General features: G+C 47.6%; 1 protein-coding gene across 1 annotated transcript; it reads left to right on the forward strand.

Annotated features, from left to right (window-relative positions):
- Positions 1 to 2246: 2246 nt before the first annotated feature.
- btaf1 (BTAF1 RNA polymerase II, B-TFIID transcription factor-associated) lies at positions 2247 to 20380 on the forward strand. Its single transcript, XM_068326960.1, has 37 exons — positions 2247 to 2390; positions 2513 to 2627; positions 3489 to 3632; positions 3784 to 3974; positions 4941 to 5074; positions 5164 to 5293; positions 5885 to 5953; positions 6152 to 6241; positions 6315 to 6410; positions 6992 to 7168; positions 7274 to 7414; positions 7585 to 7709; positions 7860 to 7980; positions 9337 to 9441; positions 9569 to 9718; positions 9802 to 9944; positions 10077 to 10251; positions 10342 to 10545; positions 11514 to 11934; positions 12013 to 12197; positions 12280 to 12436; positions 13055 to 13164; positions 13309 to 13510; positions 13603 to 13751; positions 13831 to 13983; positions 14063 to 14184; positions 14706 to 14873; positions 14999 to 15076; positions 15157 to 15286; positions 16065 to 16206; positions 16297 to 16427; positions 16583 to 16705; positions 17435 to 17587; positions 17672 to 17883; positions 17962 to 18121; positions 19158 to 19328; positions 19446 to 20380. The coding sequence occupies exons 1-37, from the start codon at positions 2247 to 2249 to the stop codon at positions 19584 to 19586; spliced, it is 5562 nt and encodes a 1853-aa protein (XP_068183061.1). The 3' UTR covers positions 19587 to 20380.
- Positions 20381 to 21077: the final 697 nt, after the last annotated feature.

The raw sequence follows: 21077 nt of genomic DNA on the forward strand, positions 1-21077 counted from the left end.
GGTCCCCAGCCCAAGACTTAGTGGACTCTACTGCCGCCCCAAACTGTTACTGTTTTCAGGATCATAGTCAGAGGTCTACATCTGAACGTTAAAAAATATTATCAAATGTGTAGTAAAAATAATCAAAATCATATTAATTCAAAGAAAGTGTTTGTTTAAATGAGACTTAAAGCTGGAAACAGCAGTGTAATTAAACAATGTCTGACATCAGCATTGTTTACATTAAAATATGTTCTAGAATCAGAATTCTTTGTACAGTATTTTCCACACTACACCTAAAAGCCTATAATTTTATCATAAACCTACAGTGCACCTTATAATCCGATGCACCTTAGATGTGAAATAAATTTTAAAATAAACAATTCATTAAAGGTGCGCCTTATAAACCAGTGCGCCTTATATTGTGGAAAATACTGAAGTTGTGCAGCAACCACGTAGGACAAATATTCTATCAAACAATATTGAGGGGAAAAAAATGTACTTTTATTCCTGCTTCCCTTCCTTCCGCTTCTAACGTGCATTGTGATTGGCTGTCACAGAAACCAGTAGCCAATCAGCGGCCACCTGCTATGGAGGAAGGAATAAATGCAAGATGGCTGCTCATATAAAAACAGTCATCTGGGATGCCCTGATCGTGCGACAAAATCACTCTTTACACCTGATTCGGCTGACGTATTTGTCCTCGGGGGCCTCCGAAGGTTAGCTGTAGCTCCGGGCTGGAACTCTGTGGTCTCCACTGGCAGAAGGAACCGCGGAGAAGACGGCACAACGGGGCGGACGTGAACTGATGGTGGACGGAGTCCTCGCAGCGGAGTGGGGTGCTCACGGCCGCCGGGCCCGGCTAGCTAGCGCCAGCTGCTAACGGCTCAGGACTGCGTTCCCTGCCCGCTGCTAAGCTAACGACAGGGAGCGCCCCGTTTCTGAGCGCCGGTCCTGCTGCGGGACGCGAACCGACACACACCCGCCGGACATGGCTGTTTCCAGGTGAGACCGACCCCCCCCCCGGCTTCACCTGGGTGTTCAGTTAGCCTCTAAACCTGCTAATCCCTGCTAGCATCCCCTGCTAATGAACGGTATGGCGGCGGCTAACGTCAGCTAGCGAGCTAACGGGCAAACCCTCCGGTGAGAGGCTAGCGGTAAAGCAGCTCCGGGACACCGGTGAGCACACCGGGACGGAACCGGGCCCCGAACTGTTTGGGATGGAGCCGCGGCGGGTGCGAGGTGTCCGGGCTGATGCCCTGGAACCAGACCGGATGGGGGGGTCACGGACGCTGTTGGTGACCCAGAACCCCCGGCTGGAGGTTCAGCTCTCCAGAACATGTCGATCCGGTCAGCCCGCTGAGCTGGACCGCTAACAGTCCGGTCAGGGCGGGTGTGGATACCAGGTCCGGTGGTCTCAGGTATCTGGGTCTCCAGCTCAGGTGTCACCTGGGTCAGGCTCTGGCACCTGTAATCTACTGGATTATCAATAGATTACCTGTGAGCTCACTGTAGCCTGCTTGTGTTTACACTAACAGTGTGTGTAGTAATAAAGGGAAGGTGGTGTGTGTAGGTGGGCTCCTGCTGCTCAGCGTTTTGTTCTGACTATAGATAGAAACCATTTTATTGATCCTCAGAAAGGAGTATTGAGATGATTTGAGGTAAGAAGTTAAAGTCGTGGATGTTTGATTCAGTGTTTCGTGACAGATCCAGTGGTTCCTGTACGGGTAGACGTGGGGTCATCTGTGGGGTCACAGGATGGTGCCACCACTGTTTTGTCCCTGTTATAGTTCAGATCTTGAGTTATTAAACTGATTTCTTTTCTGTTTAAAAGGTTAGAAGGTGTTTGTTTGTAGATATGGGTTTGTATCCATGGTTTCTGCCGATGCCCCACATGATCCAGATGTAAACACGCTCGGGAACGTGGGTAATGTTCCTGCTTTTGGCAACAGAAAGAGAGAGAGCATCATGGTGATGATATATGAAATCCATGTTTATTTTAAAATGTGAAAGAAAGAACATTTGACACAATTCTACCTGTTATTAAAAGATGACGACAAATTCCTTGTCTTGAACAGTGAGCTGGTTAAGATGTGAAGCTGCTGGGGGTGTTGGTCTGTTGGGGTGTTGGTCTGTTGGATTAGTCTGAGGATGGTTCTGTGGAAAGTTCACCAGATCCCCCTCAACGTTCAGCTGGGCTCTCGTTCACTAGTGATCTGCTCTGCCTGGTAGATTCTTTCAGTATCTTGTCAGCATCACATTTATTTATGTTTGTTTGTGTCGTAAGGCTTGATCGTTTGTTTATCCTGCTTGACACCGGAACAACACCCGTCACCAGGAAAGCAGCAGCCCAACAGCTTGGAGAAGTGGTCAAACTCCATCCACACGAGCTCAACAACCTGTCGTCAAAGGTACGTTGGACCGATGTGTTTAAACACTCTAGTAAGACAAAATGTGAGGTGATGGATTCTGTTTTGTTGTTCTTCCTTCTCTTTACCTGTAGAAAATAAAATCTCCTGTCTTTCGTTTGCAGGTCTTGACCTACCTCAGGAGTCCCAACTGGGACACTCGTATTGCTGCAGGTCAAGCTGTAGAAGCCATTGTGAAGAATATTCCTGAGTGGGACCCGACCCCCAAGCCTAAAGATGGTGAGGTGCTAGGCGTGTGTGTGTTTGTGCGTGTGCGTGTGCGTGTGTGTGTGTGTGTGTGTGTGTTTGTTTGTCTCGGGGCTCTGAACCAGAATATTTTGGCTTCCGGTTCGTTCCGAGCAGAAACAGAATTATAACGTTTAGGGTTTTACGTTCCACCCAAGAATTGATGTTCCTGAAGTTCCCGAACCGGTTCATAATGTTCAGTATAAATATTAATAGGTAGGCAATTAAAGCAATTAGTTGACATAATGTAGACACGTTCCTACAGTAAATATAGTACAGCAGCACTGATCCAGTTTCGGAACAGAGGATGGAGAATCAGGGAGAGACGGAGAAGGTGCAGCAGCTGATGGTGGAACAGAGTTTGTGTGTGTCAGAGTGTCAGAGGTCATCGGGGAGCAAACACACGAAGCATCTTGTCATCGGTCAAGAACAGAAAGAAAACACCGATAAATGTCCGGAGCGTCAGAGGAGGACGTCCACCAAAGGAGAGTAATGTCTACAAAGCTTTAGGCAGAAGGGACACACTGCACTAGAAATGACTGGCAGAGGTTGGGAGACTCTCTACTCCTTGACTGATTTGCCTCAACTTCTCTCTGCTCTCATCACACATTTAGTGAATGACAGGAAGGGAAACATGAAGTCAGATATTTATTCCAAAAACGAAAAAATACCAAAACTTTATTAACCGGTTTACAATAATTTTCTGTTCCGGAACATTAAAAAATGTTTTTGTTTTCGTTCCACGAGGCGGTTCACAGCGCTGCTCTGTCCAGACTGTCGTCCATGAAGTCGTGTTATCGGTGAGGCTCCCGTCATTCCAGAACTGAACCGTGGGATTTTGTTCTGTTTCCCCAGAGTCCAGTGAAGACGCGTCTCCTGAAGACTCGTCCTGCGACAGGCTGACCTTCTACCACTTTGACATCTCACGCCTGCTCAAACACGGGGCCTCCCTCCTGGGATCCGCAGGAGCCGAGTTTGAGCTGCAGGACGACAAAACCGGTTTGTACTCGCCCTCCAGTTTGACGGATCTTTCTTTCTCTTCTCGTTTTGAGATCCCCTGTTGGGTGGAAGTTGAATTTAGCAAGTTGTTCCTGTATTGACTATAAATCTGTGAGTTTTCCCTCTGTGACTGTTTGGGGTTTGTTTCCAGGAGAAATGGACCCAAAGGAGCGTCTGGCCCGCCAGAGGAAGCTGCTCCAGAAGAAGCTGGGTCTGGACATGGGTGCTGCTATCGGCATGGACACGGAGGAGCTGTTCAACGACGAGGACCTGGACTACAGCTGCCAGACCAGAGGACAGGGGGGCAAAGCCGCAGCTGGATGCAGCTCCCGCAACCACATGGTGGGTCTCCTTGTCGTTGTCGTTGTGGGTTTTGAGGTTTGTGCTACATGCATCATCATCTTGAATGATGATGTCATCATCCCCAGACATCCTTTCAAATGAAGGGGTGAGAAAAGTGTCCCAAGATGTCAACGTAAACCCGGGCATTTATCATCACTCAGAACCTTTACCGGACACACAGCCCAGATCATCAGCGGCTGGAAGTTTTCTTCAGTCTCAGTGGAACCACACCAAACGAATGACTTCCATCCAGTCTTCAGTCCTCAGCCCACTGGACCCGCTGTGTTTTTGTGTTCAGGTGTTGATGATTCCTTGATCTTCTCCTTCAGCCGGTTTCTTCTGGTCACAGATATCGACTCCAGTTTCCTCCCGTTTGTTCCTGATTTGTTCTTCTGTTTATTTTCCAGACATGTCGCTTTAATGTTTGTGTGTCGATGCTTTGATGTCTTCTTCTACTCCCTTGTTCCTTCTACACGATTGACCCTCTGTCATGTGACCAGTCCACCTGTGTCCCCCGTCACGGGTCCTCAAGTACTTAAAACTATTATCAGAGATTAACAAGACTTATTTCTTCAAGCAGATAATTGTGGAGCAACGCTTTACTTAAGCAGGTTTTGTATGCTGTCCCTACCCAGCACAGGACAGGACAGTTTGGCTCTTTACAGAGTCTACACCCCCCACCCTTAGACCAGGCATCTCCAAAATCCGGTCCACGGGCCAATCACGGCCCGAGGTTGGATTTTTTTATGGCTCATGCCTTATGTCTAAAAATGTGTTCTATTTGACCCTCAGACAGAACGCAAACTGAACCTGCAGTTCCGTTACTCACCTCATGGAGGCAGCGCCGTGCAATACGTGTCAACGGCCATAAACCTGTGTTTAATTCAGTCACGTGGTCCACAGCTGTTTGTGTCTGGTTAAATATTAAAATCCTAATCAGCGCCACTGTTTTTTTGTTTTTCTCAGCCCCTTCAGGCCGCTGAGCTGATCGACTCTGAGTTCCGGCCAGGCATGAGCAGTCGTCAGAAGAACAAGGCCAAGAGGATGGCAAAGCTGGTGGCCAAACAACGATCCAGAGACATGGATCCAAACGAGAAGAGGCGAGTCCACACGTCTGCACATGTCTGCTCTAAGGGGAGCTGTTTTTGATCGTTACTAATGAAGGCTTGGTTCTGTCTCCACCGTTCAGTAACGACAGCTTTGAAGGGGAACCTGAAGAGAAACGGAGGAAAACCACCAATGTCGTTATTGATCAGCCAGCAACAGAGAGCAAAGTGTTAATCGACAATGTTCCAGATAACTCCAGTCTCCTGGAGGAGGTAAGAGGGCAGAACGAGTCAGTGGTTTCATCGATGTAAAATCCTCATGAACTCAAGGCCCGGGGGCCAAATGTGGCCCTCCACATCATTTTATGCAGCCCACGAGAGCATAAAAGGTCAGAGTGTCTAAAAATAGTTGATCAAAAGTTTGCTTTGACCAGGACTACATTTCCCACAATGCAGTAGTTCAGCCCATTTTAACGTTGACAAAAACATTGTGAACAAAGTTAATGTCCTAACTCCTGTCTGATGTTATTTTTCTTTATTGATTGATAGTTTGATCCTTGATTGATGGAGTTCTGTGGGTTTAATGACCTGACAAATGAAAAGGATTTATGTTAGAACAGAGAAACAAACAAACATGTTTTTTCTGTCTAACTGTAATGTTTGGAACTAGAATCAGTCATAAATTATTACTTTTACATTAAGGAGTAGTTACATTTAGTTTACATTACATTGAGTTACATTGAGTTACATTTATTAGTTACATTTATTAGTTACATCCGGCCCCTTGAGGACAGCCGTGATGCTGATGTGGCCCTCAGTGAAAATGAATCTGATGGTTTTAATTTCTCTTGGCTTCTATTTCAGACAAATGAGTGGCCTCTGGAGAGCTTCTGTGAGGAGCTCTGCAACGACCTCTTCAATCCTTCATGGGAGGTGAAAACACAAGTTTCTTTTTTTTGAGAAATAAAGTTGAGCTTAGTTTGAACTGCCGTCAAACATTTGAATTTGAGTTAATCTGAGACTAAACTGTTCCCCAGATGATATTTAAGATCTTTTCAGAACCAGTGCTATACTCAAAAAACACAATCTTGATATGATCTTAGTCTCTAACGTCCGAACGCTTGTCCAAAGGTTCGTCACGGTGCGGGTACTGGTCTCAGGGAAATCCTCAAGTCCCACGGTGCCGGGGGTGGGAAGCTGTCGGGCAGCACTGCAGAACAGGTGCGTTCCAGCATTGCTCCTAAACCTTCAGTGGGAACGGAACACGACGTGAACGGCTCTCGTTGTTCTTCAGATGTTCCGGCAGCATCAGGAGTGGATCGAGGACCTCGTCATCAGGCTGCTGTGTGTCTTCGCTCTCGACCGCTTTGGAGATTTCGTGTCTGACGAGGTGGGTGTGGACAGGAGGGGGATCTACGTTGACTGACCTTTATAGAGTGGAGTCACACGTGAAGTGAGATGCAATGAAAAAGGTTCCTGATTTGCTTTTGTCATGTAAAGCATGGAAATAAGACGCGTTATGCATATTTTCAATATTTTCGATGCTTTGCTCGGATCATTTTTTCTTCGCTGAGTGCTTCAGCAATTTTTTGCCCAATCTGAGCGTAAAGATTTCAATTAGTCATCACTAGTTCAGTTTGACAGATTCATTTTTTACAGTGCGCCTTATAATCCAGTGCAATTTAAAGGTGAAAAGGGTTTAGAATATGCCACTCATTGAATATGGAATATGCCCCATCACTGCTCTTCTAATGCGGGTGTGTAACAGGATCCAGTCTGCTCAGGTTCTCTCATGAGGATGTTTGACTAACGTTTCCTTTTCAGACATTTGTTCTACCTGACAGGTGTGGTTAATTTCTCAGGTAGTGTAATAAAATTAAAACAAATAACATCCTCGTGCTATGAACTGGACCGACTCCACCTTGTGCATCATCTAATAAGGCTGGGGACCTGTTGTACAACCGTTTCCAGGTGGTGGCTCCCGTCAGGGAGACGTGTGCCCAGGCTCTGGGCGTGGCCCTTCGACACATGAATGAAGTCGGCGTTTCCATGACGGTCGATGTCCTGCTGAAGCTGCTCAAAGAAGACCAGTGGGAAGCTCGTCACGGAGGCCTGCTGGGGATCAAGTACGCGCTGGCTGTCCGGCAGGTACCGCGCGTGAACGCTTACATCAGCAACAACGTGGGAAGACTTTGATTTGCCTTCATCTGATCTCATGCCCACGTCTGTCTGCGGGGGCCGTGGCTTTCTTAGGACCTCATCTCTGTTTTACTGCCCCGGGTGCTTCCTGCCGTTACCGTGGGCCTGCAGGACCTAGATGACGACGTCAGGGCGGTGGCAGCCTCAGCCCTCATTCCTGTGGTGGAAGGCCTGGTACTGCTGCTGCCCAGTAAGGTCAGCCATGTGTCACACACAGCCAGTTACTATGCAGAGTGTTATACATTTGGAGATCTTAGATTGACTCAATTCTATCTTTTGCATTGATTTTTTTTATGGTGTAAATGAAAGTATAGAAAACAAAGACTCAATAGTTCCTTTGACACGAGGCTCTGCACGTCTTTCAGGTTCCTTTTATCGTCAACACGCTTTGGGATGCTCTTTTGGACCTGGATGACCTCACTGCCTCCACCAATAGCATCATGACGTTGCTGTCGTCGCTGCTGGTCTACCCACAGGTGCGTCAGTGCAGGTGAGTCCAAGAGAAAAAGGTCGTTTTTGGTGCTACTGACTGATTTTTGTTGGATGGAAAATTGTGACTGGACACATCCAACACAGCAGTACGGGCAGAGTGGAGTTTATTTTCTGTATTTACATGAACACATTTCCGTGTCCGTCCCAGCATGCAGCAGTCGCTGACGGTCCTGGTCCCTCGGGTTTGGCCGTTTTTGAGACACACCATCTCATCTGTGAGACGGGCAGCGCTGGAAACACTTTACACACTGCTGTCCAAAGCCGACCAGGTAAGTGTGACACCACACCTGGGTAATCAAGTGAAGTATTTGTCAGTACAGGTAGTCCTCAACCTACGAACATTCGACTTATGAGCATTCAGAGATATCACCAAACACGCTCCGCCACGTCAGACTGTTGTCCTGCAGTTCCCCTTTCTGCCACAACCCCCGCGGGGCAGCAGCGCTGCGTTCACTTAACTCCAACACTCGTCTCCCCCTCTTGTTGTTGTTGTTTGTTGTCTCTGTTAGCATCTCAGAGCGTGAGGCTTCGTACCTTGGATACTTAACTGTTTATCATGCATGACAAACCAAAGGCTAGTGCAGGTAGTGGTCGTGGCGACCATCTCTCTGATGACGACTCTGACTGTTTTTTTTTTTTATTCTCATGGATTAAATTATAAGGAGAAAAAGTTTACCGTAAACTAATCTGAATTAAAACGATCGGGTGAATCATGAGTGACACTTAATGGTAGATATTGGAATTACACGTACATATTTTAATATGATTGCAGTATTTTCCGCACTATTTGTTTGTTTTATAATTTATTTCACATATAAGGCGCACCGGATTATAAGGCGCACACAATAAAAAATAAACACAATTTATTTGATAAACTGCAGCGGCTGTAGTTGCGCAATCCGTCCACTAGATAGAGCCGCACTCAGGCAGTCATGATTGCATTCATGACTTCCTGACTACCTTTGAATGGCCCCTACTGTTATGTCAATAATCCATTCTGAGCCTCATCAAGGAAACCTGATCACTTGATCACTTTGCCATCTTAGAAAGAAGTCAACACGCATATTAAAAAACCTGACATTAAAAACTGCTTATATTCATTGTGAGTTCAGTCAGTGCGAACAGAGTGGATTATTTCCTGATCTGAAGTTTGAAGCAGATATTTAAGCTCTGACATTCGTCTACGTTTATTAATTAAATATTGTTTCGATCGATCGGTAGTCCAGTCGGAGGTGAGGTGCAGCTATTTGCTGCTGTGTGTCCTAAACAATTCTTAACTAGTTTTAATGTCAGGCTTATAATTTACTGACAAACGTGACGCTGTTTTACTCCTAGAACTGACTCTAACGTCGGTGTCTCACCGCTGGGAATCTCACCGCACGTCACTGCAGACAGAAAACACAAGCCTGAATGCGCCCCTCCGCCCCCCCAGAGCTATCAACTACATTTGTAAATCAATGTAGCACACCCGTTGACACCTTTGTCTAGCAGACCACTCAAGAACAATTCAGCTTACAAACAACCAGTCTGAACCAGTTGTGTTGGTATACTGAGGACTACCGGTATATAACGCTGGTTGACCCGTTACACAGTCCATACCCCAGACGGAACCTTTTGTTCCTCAGAGCTGTGCTGCGTGGATCAACCCCATCCTGCAGGAGATGCTCCGACACATCTTCCAGTCCTGCATCTTGGAGAGCAACGAGGAAATCCTGGACCTGGTCCAGAAGGTATGTCTCATGGGCGGGGCCACCACTGGGTCTGGTGGGTAAAGTTCCTAAGAAGCTTCGGTCCGTGATGAAGGGGGTCATGGGTAAGTCTTTTTTAATCAGGTCTCCACTGGTTCACCGTCTGCAGGTTTGGATGGAGCTGCTGTCCCAGGCCCCCCAGCAGTACGTGGTAGCGGCCAGCTGTCCCTGGATGGGTGCCTGGCTCTGCCTCATGATGCAGGCCTCACAGATTCCCATCGACCTGAACATGCTACTAGAAGTGAAGACCCGTTCCAAGGTACCAGGCCGAATTCACGACTACAGGAGACTCCGAACGCCTGCTGTCTCTTCATAACGGTGACTGTTCTGTTGGTGCAACAGGATAAATCGTGCACAAAGGCACGGCAAGCAACCAATCAAGTGAAGGAAACGGTGCAGGAGTACATCGCAGGAGCAGAGACGGTGACGGACGACCCGGTGACCAGAGACTACGTGGTGATCCGAGCTCGCCTCACGGCTGCTAAGTAACGTCTGGTTTTTGCTTCGAATGGGAAAATTTGTTTTCATGATCTTGAGCTGAACTGAAGTTGGTCTCTGACTAAATTTGCAGTTATGTAACAACGACATGCTGACGCTTGTCTCTGTCGTGGTCACAGGTTGCTGGGGGCTCTTTGTCGGTGTATCTGCGACCCTCAGCTCAACGCTGTTTCTCAGGAGATCCGACCGGCTGAGTCTTTAGGTCAGCTGCTGCTCTTCCACCTCAACTCCAAGTCGGCGCTGCAGCGTGTCACTGTGGCTCTGGTGCTGTGTGAGTGGGCTGCACTGCAGAAGGTGATCAGAGCAGCTTTCAACAGAATACTGCACATGAGCAGAACAGACGGACGTTCTCATCGTTTACACTTCCTCTGTCTGTGCCTTCAGGATTGTGAGGTGGTGTCATCTATGGTTCTGCCTCGTCTCCTGGCCATCCTGTCAGAACACTTGTACTATGATGAGATCGCCATCCCCTTCACACGCATGCAGAACGAGTGCAAACAGCTCATTGCGCTGCTGGCTGATTCCAACATAGACCTGCAAGACCGCCTCAACTGTAGCATCTTCACTATCGATCAGGCTAATGACCTGGTGAGAGCATCCGATCACTAGCGGTGGATGCTAGTGATTGGATTTCTTATAATTATTCAGTCGATCCTGCTGTTGTGTTGCTATGGTGATGTTACGAGGGCCACCAGCGTGCCGGGTTCTATTGTGGAGTGTAAGATAATCCCACAAGAGGACGCTTCACAGAATGTTCAAAATTAGATGTGCTGCTCTTTGTAGGCAGCAGATCCGACACAGTTGGTTTCTTTTAACTATTCTGAATGTCTGATATTGTAGATGATATTGATTATTTAGTGTTCTGACCGGTTTACAGTCCTGTCATCATTTTTACATCCCGGTGTAGCAGTGATGAAGTGTAATTCAGTGTTCGTCCTTGTGTTAGTCCATCAAATATCTTCACAAGTGTTGCAGATAAAAAGATGAAAGAAAAAACACATTACTCGGGCAGCAAAGGGGATGAAAATGAGATGATGACCTTGACCTTGAGAAAACTAGGTCAAGGTCAAATTTCAACTTTCATACTGTTTTTGCATGTGTCTCAGGAACTGTAAGACAGAAAGTCAAAACAAAAGGCGTAATATTCAGGGAGGCAAGGGGATGAAAATTGGATCACAAGCGTGACCTTGGAAAACTAGGTCAAGGTCAAATTTTTACTTTTACATCTATTTAGCTACGCATCTCGGAAACCTGAGGAGATAGTCACAAAACAAAAAGCAACATTTTCAGGAAGCCAGAGGCACAAAAATGTGACGATGACCTTCACCTTTGGTGAAAGGTTAAATACTCGATAGTTCAATATAGAATTCATTACTGCAACCATTATGAAAGTAATGACTGTCTGTTTTTTGGGTTTTTTTGAAAGCGTAAACTACAACGTGTGAGTTGGCACATAAAGTATTCCAAAGTTACACATCATCCGACTGTTTTTCTGTCAAAGCTGTCATTTCCTCAAGTACGTAGTTTGTTAACTGACAGTTCCTCTTGTTCCTTAGGTGACCACCATTTTCACGGAGTCAACGGTGGGCCTGAACGTGAAATCCAAGCAGTGGCAGGCGCTGGACAGCAAACGACAGCAGGCTCAGGCGACGGTGATGGAGACCAGCACAGAGTGGCAGCAGCTGCACCTGCGGGTCCACATGTTCACAGCCTGCGCGGTGATCAACCTGCAGGCGCTTCCTGACAAGCTGAACCCGCTGGTCAGGCCCCTGATGGAGGCCATCAAGCGGGAGGAGAACACGCTGGTCCAGGGATACACCGCTGCTTTCATAGCAAAGCTGCTGCAGCAGTGTTCCACGCGCTCCCCGTGCCCCAACCCCAAGATCATTAAAAACCTCTGTGCCTCCGCCTGTGTCGACTCCATGGCCACGCCCTCGTCTGCGTGCCCGGTACCGCCCACACAGGAAAATGCTAAGGGTAACACAGCACAGTCTCTGTTTTAATGTATTTATCAGCAGAAGTCCATCAGTTATTGACTGTTTCTGATGCCTTTAGGCAGTGGATTGGAGAAAGACGGCCTGCATCACATAGTCAACAAAACCCGGGGTATCATCACCCTGTACCGACACCAAAGAGCAGCGTTTGTCATCACCAGTAAGAGGGGCCCCTCCCCTAAAGCGCCAAAGACCCCCGCCACAGACCTCCCTCCTGGCAGCACCATCAGCGCCGATAATGATGAGGTGGAACGACACCCTAGAACCCTTCACTCCATCACCTGGAGGTCTGTTTGTAATCCCTGTGTGTCTGCCTGTTTGCTTTTAGACCAAGAAGCCCTTCCTCATCCAGAGACGGGGGGCGGAGTTCTCCCTCACCACTGTAGCCAGGTACTTCGGTGCTGACCTCACCAAGTCTCTGCCGTACCTGTGGGAGAACACAGTGGGGCCCCTGAGAGCGGTGGTGACTGACAGTCAGTGTATCGGTACGTTAACGGGCTCCATCACTGTGGCCACGCCCACTGGAAACGACACGACATTTCAAAGCGCTTTAACAGACAGAGAACCCCAACAGAACCCCCCCAGAGCATCAGAGACAGAAGTGGGAGAAAAACACACTCATTGAGGAAGAAACTCCGGGCAGGACCCAGACTCGTCTGGACCAGTTGGGTGGGAAAGGAAACACAATATGGGGATAGAGACGGGGTCAGATGACGGATCCCTTTCCCTAAGACGGCTAAACGTGCAATAGATGCTACAAATACAGAGCACAGTAATCGTGACGTCATCACGACAATCAAAGTTTGCTGAACGTTGTTCATACAGAGTCCATACCATGAACCTCTCAGTCGTTTCCACACAGCCTGATTTCCGGTTCCAGCAGGAACTTGACCTCTGCCCCCAGAATCTACTGGGAACTGGTTGATGGCCATGGTAACTGTGTTTGATTGGTCGACCTGAAGCCTGTGTAGAATCCGACATGAAGGCTGTGAACAAACAAGCTGAACAGATCCACAGGACCCTCACCTCCGTACCGCTGACGCACTAGTTCATACCAAAGGAGGCGTGACCACACACACATCGTGTGTCTGTTGTGTGTTCAGACAGGCAGGCCCAGCTGGACAGAGGAGACGCTGCAGCGCAGGACCTGGTCAACTCTCTGCAGGTGCTGGAGGTGATGGCTGGAGCCATGGACGCAGCGCTCAAACCAGTGGTGAGACGCCTCCAGCTGGTCTGACTGCTGGTGACGGCTCTGATGCCGTTACAGTACTAGAAAAAGATATGATGAGTTGGAGAAATGTTGAATTAGCAGAGTTATTAGTATTTCATACGGAAGGAACTTCTTCTCTTCCTGCAGCTGATGGAGCACCTGCCCCACCTGTTCACGTGCCTGCAGCACCCCTACACGGCCGTACGCCACATGGCAGCACGCTGTGTGGGGGTGTTGAGCAAAGTAGCCATGCTGGAGACCATGAACAGTTTCCTGGAGTGTGTGCTCCCCTGGCTGGCTGCGATTGAAGACTGCACCAAACAGGAAGGCGCCGTGGAGGCTTTAGCATGTATCCTTCACGTCCTTCCTTTCCTGACGGCGGCCTGAGGCGGTCGCTGCTGTGTGTCTGTAGAGTTCTGTCCTTGACGACCGTCCCCTCAGGTGTGATGGAGCAGCTGGACGTGGACATCGTGCCCTACATCGTGCTGCTGGTCGTACCGGTGCTGGGCCGCATGAGCGACCCCAGCGACAGCATCCGTTTCATGGCCACGCAGTGTTTCGCCACCCTGATCCGTTTGTTACCCCTAGAGGTAGGAGCACGCTAACGGGATTAAATCATAAAGCATAAAGCCTTCTAAACAATAAAACCAAACTGTTATTGATCACCAGGCGGGTATTCCAGACCCCCCAGCGATGTCCACCTACCTGATCCTGCAGAAGGCCAGAGAACGACACTTCCTGGAACAACTGCTCGACTGCAAAAAACTGGAGAACTATAAAATCCCCGTTCCCATTAAGGCTGAACTCAGGAAGTACCAGCAGGTGTGTGTCACCAGTTAAGGCCCCTCCCTTGAGAACACCCCCAAACTTAGTGATTGTGTCTGTGTGTGTCTTTGTGCAGGACGGAGTCAACTGGCTGTCCTTCCTCAATAAGTACAAACTGCATGGAATCCTATGTGATGACATGGGCCTGGGCAAGACGCTGCAGTCCATCTGCATTCTGGCGGGGGACCACTACCAGAGGTAATCTGATACCTCCACAGGGAGGAACGGTGTTCAGACATTCTGACATGAGCTCCTCAGCGCTGTGGGATGGGGTGACGTGACGATGTGTTCAGGTTTACACCGAAATAAAAGAGAAACGCCCATGTGGTCTCTCTGTAAAATGTTTGAATCCCGGTGTGTTGCAGGATGTTGCAGTCTGTGACTGCATTATTTCTAATTCATTCTGTGACTGAGCTTGCAAGACAAACATTTCCCCATTTAACATAAATTATTTTAAGCCGTTCCAACTTTATTAAAAAAGCCCTGAACCCCCTAAATTATGACAAAAACGCATTTATCAACCAATAGAAGTGAAGACGTTGCCTGTGTCCGTATATAAGTCACTACAAAACCATTAAAAGCACATCGTATGTTACTGTACAATAAGAACATGGTGAAGTTTGAGCTGGGTGTGTTCCTGAGAAAAGTGTTGGTCTTTTGTGTTTGACGTGTTGTGAAGGATGAAAGTACTGAAGCCAGCTTGTGTGCCGTCTCTCCAGGGCTCAGGAATACACCAGGACTAAAGCTGCAGAGTGCGTCCCCATGCCGTCTCTGGTGGTGTGTCCCCCCACGCTGACCGGACACTGGGTTGACGAAGTCGGCAAGTTCTGCTCTAAAGAATACCTGAACCCCCTGCATTACACCGGGCCGCCCACAGAACGCATGCGGTAAAGTTGACTCACTTATGACCCGTCTGTATCTAAAGGGCACAACGTCCACTTTCTAGTTTCATGTTTGGATTCAGGTTCCTCCTCTTGTGTGAATGAACCCCAACAAACGTCTTCTTTTCCAGGTTGCAGCATCAAGTGAAGAAACACAATCTCATCGTCGCGTCCTACGATGTTGTTCGGAACGACATCGACTTTTTTAAGTGTGTGTCTAAAATCCGTCTTTGTGTTGTGGTGTTGTTGTTTTGTTTATTTTCATTTGTATTCATTTCATCTTTTTCAGGAACATAAAATTTAATTACTGTATCCTTGATGAGGGTCATGTGATCAAGAATGGGAAAACCAAACTGTCCAAAGCCATTAAACAGTTGGCTGCCAACTTCAGAGTCATCCTGTCAGGGACGCCCATACAGGTAAGGCGCCACCTCAATGATTTGTCTGTTGAGTTTGTGTTTCTAATTGTTATTTAAAGCCCCTCAACCGCCACCTTAAGGTGGTGACGATGGTATAAGAGAACCTACAAAGAAGTTGAGCTGTTTGTTATAAAAAAAAGACGTAAATCTGATAAAAATACGACACCTATTGCACAATATGACAAGAAAAACATTTATTTTAAACATAAATTACAATGACAGATAAAAGGAATGCAGAGTTATTTCCTAAAGATATACAGGACAGTACATACAGTACATAAGTTCTTTGATAAATTTAACAAGGTTGGAGTTTTTTTTTATTGGAGGATGAGAATAACTGCGTGAAATTTAGGCAGTTTGGACAAGATGTAATGAAATTCATCACCAAGAGTGTCAAAACAAATGGGACAGGATGAAGCGATGTAGTAACTATACAAATACCATTGATCAGCTATAGGGAGTGAATGATTACCACAACAGAATTTCACCAGAATATTTTGATCGACAGGGAGTACGATTCAAAACATAAATTACCTTTTAAAGAATCTATAATTTGAGCAGAATATATTCCTGTTAATCTCATCTTGCCAGTCTTGGGTAGATATATCATCCAATATTTGATTAATTACAGATTTAAACCACCAAACGTCATTGTTCTCAACACCATCCCAAAAAAGCCGAAAAGCCGGCATCCCTGCTCAAACTGTTGCCCCTGTGACTCTGGTCTGGATCAGCAGTTGAGATCAGGAGAACGTTAATCTGTGTCATCCGTCCCCAGAACAACGTCCTGGAGCTCTGGTCGTTGTTTGACTTCCTGATGCCGGGCTTCCTCGGGACAGAGCGCCAGTTTGCCGCTCGCTACGGCAAACCGATCTTGGCTAGTCGCGATGCTAAAAGTTCTTCACGGGAACAAGAGGCCGGTACGTCAGCTCCCTGATCCCGTCTTTCTGACTGAATATAGTTTGTGGAATGACGCTTGTTTAAGATGAAGACATGAACTGTCCCTCTAGGCGTTCTGGCGATGGAAGCTCTTCACCGACAGGTGCTTCCCTTCCTTCTGAGGAGGATGAAAGACGACGTCCTCCAAGATCTTCCACCCAAAATAATTCAGGACTACTACTGCAACCTGAGTCCTCTACAGGTACCGTCACTCCATCGGCGTGACTGAAATGTCACCATTTACAGGGTTTTAGCCAAGGGTCAGTACTTAGTGTTAACAATGTAGGGTACCAGAGGGCGCTAATAGGAACTCCACAGCTCCACAGCGATAACCTGTAGACTCTGGACATTCTGCAGGTTCAGCTGTATGAAGACTTTGCCAAGTCTCGAGCCAAGGTCAGCGTGGAGGACAGCATCTCTGCTGCGTCTGCAGAGGAGGAGGAGAAGCCCAAGCTGAAGGCCACGGGTCACGTCTTCCAGGTCTGTTCCTCAGAGACTCGCCTCCTGCTGCCGTCGCAACGGAAAGCTGCTCGGTTTCTGTTCACCAAAGCCCGTTTCTGTTTGTCTTGGAGTCCAGCGTCTTTGTTAGCATGCTGCTGCGTGTCTGCCAGTGCTACTTCTTGATTAGCGCACAGTGTTCTCATTAGCGTGTGTCTTTGATGCAAAGCTCTCAGGGACAACAAATGTTTTACTGTAAATACTTACAAAAAATTAATCAATACTGCCTTTTTGTGCGATAGAATATTGGGAAAAAAATTCACTTCCATTCAACAAAAATATTCACAATTAATTTTATACACTGTTATAATCACCCAAGGGGAAATTAAGAATGCACACTCTAGTTTTTTTTTTTTTAGTCAATCACACGCATGCATGTTAGTGTGTACAGACCCCTGTAATACACACAACCACACACAGGGGGGGCTGTAAGCATGCAATGGGAGGTAAAGTGGCCATAAGAGTAGATGTTATTAATAAAATCATTAAAGTTTAGTTTTTATATTGTTGACAAAACTCAGTCCTTGCGTACGCTTCTATTGTATGTTCTGTTATTACTTTTGGGATGTATAAACGTCGTGTTGGGATGCACACATTTGTTTGTAGCGCATCCCAGGGATGCACTACTTCCTGGAGGTAACGTGAACGCTGAGTGCAGACCGTTCTCCTGATGAACACCGTCTGAAGCCCTTCCTGTCTCCCCCCTCTCAGGCTCTGCAGTACCTGCGGAAGCTGTGTAACCACCCCAGCCTGGTGTTGACCTCGCAGCATCCTGAGTACAAGCGCATCACGGAGCAGCTGTCTGAGCAGAACTCCAGCCTGAGGGACATCCAACACGCCCCCAAGCTGTCTGCTCTGAAGCAGGTGAAGACCAGCGACACCCACCAGCCACGCCCCAGAGCATGATGGTCCGTCTGATATTGAAATCTGCTGTGTCTTGTTTGCCAGCTGCTGCTGGACTGCGGTCTCGGTGACGGGGGGGCGTCAGAGGGCGGCACCGAGGCGGTGGTGGCCCAGCATCGCGTGCTCATCTTCTGCCAGCTGAAGAGCATGCTGGACATCGTGGAGCACGACCTGCTGAAGCCCAAGCTGCCCTCGGTCACCTACCTGAGGCTGGACGGCAGCGTGCCGGCCGGCCTGCGCCACTCCATCGTCTCCAGGTCAGTGGGTCTCTGAACGCTGCTCCAGAGCGCCTCCTGCTGGCGTGAAGGTGAACTACAACCACGTTTCACCTCCAGGTTCAACAACGACCCCTCCATTGACGTGCTGCTGCTCACCACCCACGTGGGGGGTCTGGGCCTGAACCTGACGGGGGCAGACACGGTGGTGTTCGTGGAGCACGACTGGAACCCCATGAGGGACCTGCAGGCCATGGACCGCGCCCACCGGATAGGACAGGTACGGCTCGGGCCACGCCCTCTGATACCGATGACAAAGTCGGTTCCACATTCTTTGGGACGAGGCTGCGTGTTGGACATGTTGGACATGTTGGACACACAATCCCAGTACAGCGGTACCTCTACTTACCAAATTAATTGGTTCTGGAAGAAATTTCATTAGTAAAAATTTTCATAAGTAGAGACGCGTTTTCCATTCAAATGCCCTAATCCATTCCAAGCCCCCCAAAATTCAGACATAAATGTTTTATAAAGCATAAAAATGCATCAAAACATGTAACAAATACATGTTACGATTAGATTATTACACAATAAATGAGAGTTGTGTATAACGTAAAAAACAAAGAACAGAGTAAAGAATAATAATGATGGTCATTTACCTTTTAACTGCTGTCCTCATTGTTTTTGCCCTCTTTGGTTCATGCCCTCTTGCCCCCCCATGAACAACAGAGTGAATTCCAGTCCTCCTTCTGAACTTCTCCAACCACCCACGCGACGCCTTAAACTCCTTAAACTTCCTTTAGTTTTAATAACGTGGTGATTGTAGATGCATTACGGCCATATTCTTTGGAGAGATCAACTAAACGCATCCCTTTTTCAGGCTTTCTATCATCTCTTGCTTTGTTTGTACGGACAAAAAAACTCTTCATCTTTTCTTTTCCTCTTTTCTCCGTCACTTTCTTGGGGTCCATAGTGAATACTCTAAAAGTTAATATATTTACGTAAAACTATCAGAACACCTCGTGGGTCGAGGGCAGAATGACGAGAACGCTGCATAGACACCTATCTAGCTACACACAGAGGTCCCTCTGAGCCAATGGGATGCCAGGATGCTAGGTAATAGCCAATGGCAGAGCAGCTATGAGAATGTTGCGTTCAGGAACCTGTGGGAGCTCAGAGTATCAGCCGATACTGTGTTTTTACCTTTCGTAACTCGAGGCAATATTTTCCTGTTGAGGCGTTTCGTAAGTAGAACATTTGGTATGTAGAGACGTTCATAAGTAGAGGAACCTGTAGTTGTCGTTGTGTTTCTGCAGAAACGGGTGGTGAACGTGTACCGTCTGATCACGAGAGGAACCCTGGAGGAAAAGATCATGGGTCTGCAGAAATTCAAGATGAGCATCGCCAACACCGTCATCAGCCAGGACAACTCCAGCCTGCAGAGCATGGGCACCGACCAGCTGCTCAACCTCTTCACTCTGGATAAGGTGAGACCCCCCCCAGCAGGAGGAGCCTCTTGAAAGAAAGACAAACAGTGACATCACTGGTTCACATGCAGCTGACTCTACTGTGTGTGTGTGTGTGTGTGTGTGTGTGTGTTTCAGGGTGAAAAGGGGGAGCCGTCGCCATCGACCTCAGGGAAGGCCTCCATGAAGTCTGTGCTGGAGGGGCTGGGGGAGCTGTGGGACCAGCAGCAGTACGACACCGAGTACAACCTGGACAGCTTCATGCACTCCCTGAAGTAGTACCACACACACACACACACACACACACACACACACACACCTGCTGGCCAAGCAGGACCTGGTCTCAGGTTGGATCCCTGCTGCTCCTCCATCGTCACAACCTTCGTTTCCATGGTTACCGTACCAGTTCAAACACAGCCAATGAAGTGGTAACCACCCGTCTGCCGCAGGGACCGTCATCTTTTTTAAATCATGTTCCCAATCCCAGAATTCCTTGAGAGCGAGTGACCCACGTGGTCAACGCCGCCGTTCAAAGTTCATCTTTCTGTAGCGTTTGTTACAAAGTGTCCGATCTGATGCTCTACCCATGATGCATCAGCAGAGTAATCAGTGTTAACCACATCCATCCTCCCCACCAGTCACCGTTTTTAAACCCCGACGACCGGCGCGCCCCCCCATCCCACGCGCTCTGATTTTTGCACAATGAAGGGAAAGTGGGACGACGGAGCTTCCTGGACAAACGGCGAGGACTTTGAACGCCACACGGAGCTCACTGGACAAACGGCGAGGACTTCGAACGCCACACGGAGCTCACTGGACAAACGGCGAGGACTTCGAACGCCACACGGAGCTCACTGGACAAACGGCGAGGACTTCGAACGCCACACGGCAGCCTCTTTTTGGCGCGAGCTGCCGGCGTGGCCACGCCCCCTGACCTCCAGGCGGCGTCAGACTGAACCCGACTCCTGAAACTCACCACAAGTGTTTTAAAAGAATAGATTGTACATATTATTGTAGCTGCTGCTTTTTGTTTATGAATGTGGAATTAGAATAAATTCTGCAGATCTTTTGAATCACGCGTGTCTGGATGATGGTTGTCAGGTTATTAAACCCACAGAAGTCCATCAATCAAGGATCAAACTATCGATCAATAAAGAAAAATAACATCAGTGATAGACTTCAATCAGATCTTCATGTCAGACGGAGCCTTACAGTGGAGAGCTTTATACGTGATCATGAGGACTTTGAATTGTATTCTATAATTAATCAGGAGCCAATGAAGTGACGCTAGGACAGGACAGATGTGTTCTCTCCTCCCAGTCCAGTCAGCACCCAGGATTTAATATCCCTGAGGCAGGTTTCTAATTTAATTAGTTGGTCGGATTAATTTGTTTTAATTGATAAATATAATTGGGTATCGTCTGCATAGCAACAAAAATTAATGTCATGTTTTCTTATAATACTCCAATGGTAACATTAACAGAATGAACCCCAGAATAGATCCTTCAGGTACTCCACAGGTGAGAGTCTCGATCTGAAGATTATTAAGGTGTCAAACATTGTGTATTTTCAGAACACACACACACACACACACAGAATCACATGACCAGCGTGTACTGTATGCTCCATTCTGCAAATTTTATTTTATTGCCCGTTCATTTTACACTGTGAATCACACCAACCACCAATCTGCTGTTTGTGAGTCGATTTTTTTTTCCTCTGTAGATCATTTTCACACTAACGTAAGCAACATCAGCCAATGAACACATA

The sequence above is a fragment of the Antennarius striatus genome, chromosome 11 (genome assembly GCF_040054535.1).
Source record: "Antennarius striatus isolate MH-2024 chromosome 11, ASM4005453v1, whole genome shotgun sequence".
In the NCBI taxonomy this organism is placed as follows: Eukaryota; Metazoa; Chordata; class Actinopteri; order Lophiiformes; family Antennariidae; genus Antennarius; species Antennarius striatus.

What these genes read in the sequence shown, in the direction of transcription:
- btaf1 (XM_068326960.1), top strand. Translation starts at nt 2,247, where the DNA reads ATGTTTGTTTGTGTCGTAAGGCTTGATCGTTTGTTTATCCTGCTTGAC. An exon ending in GCAGCTCCCGCAACCACATG is followed by an intron (nt 3,975 to 4,940) that starts GTGGGTCTCCTT and finishes TGTTTTTCTCAG; the next exon opens with CCCCTTCAGGCCGCTGAGCT. An exon ending in GCTCGCCTCACGGCTGCTAA is followed by an intron (nt 9,945 to 10,076) that starts GTAACGTCTGGT and finishes TCGTGGTCACAG; the next exon opens with GTTGCTGGGGGCTCTTTGTC.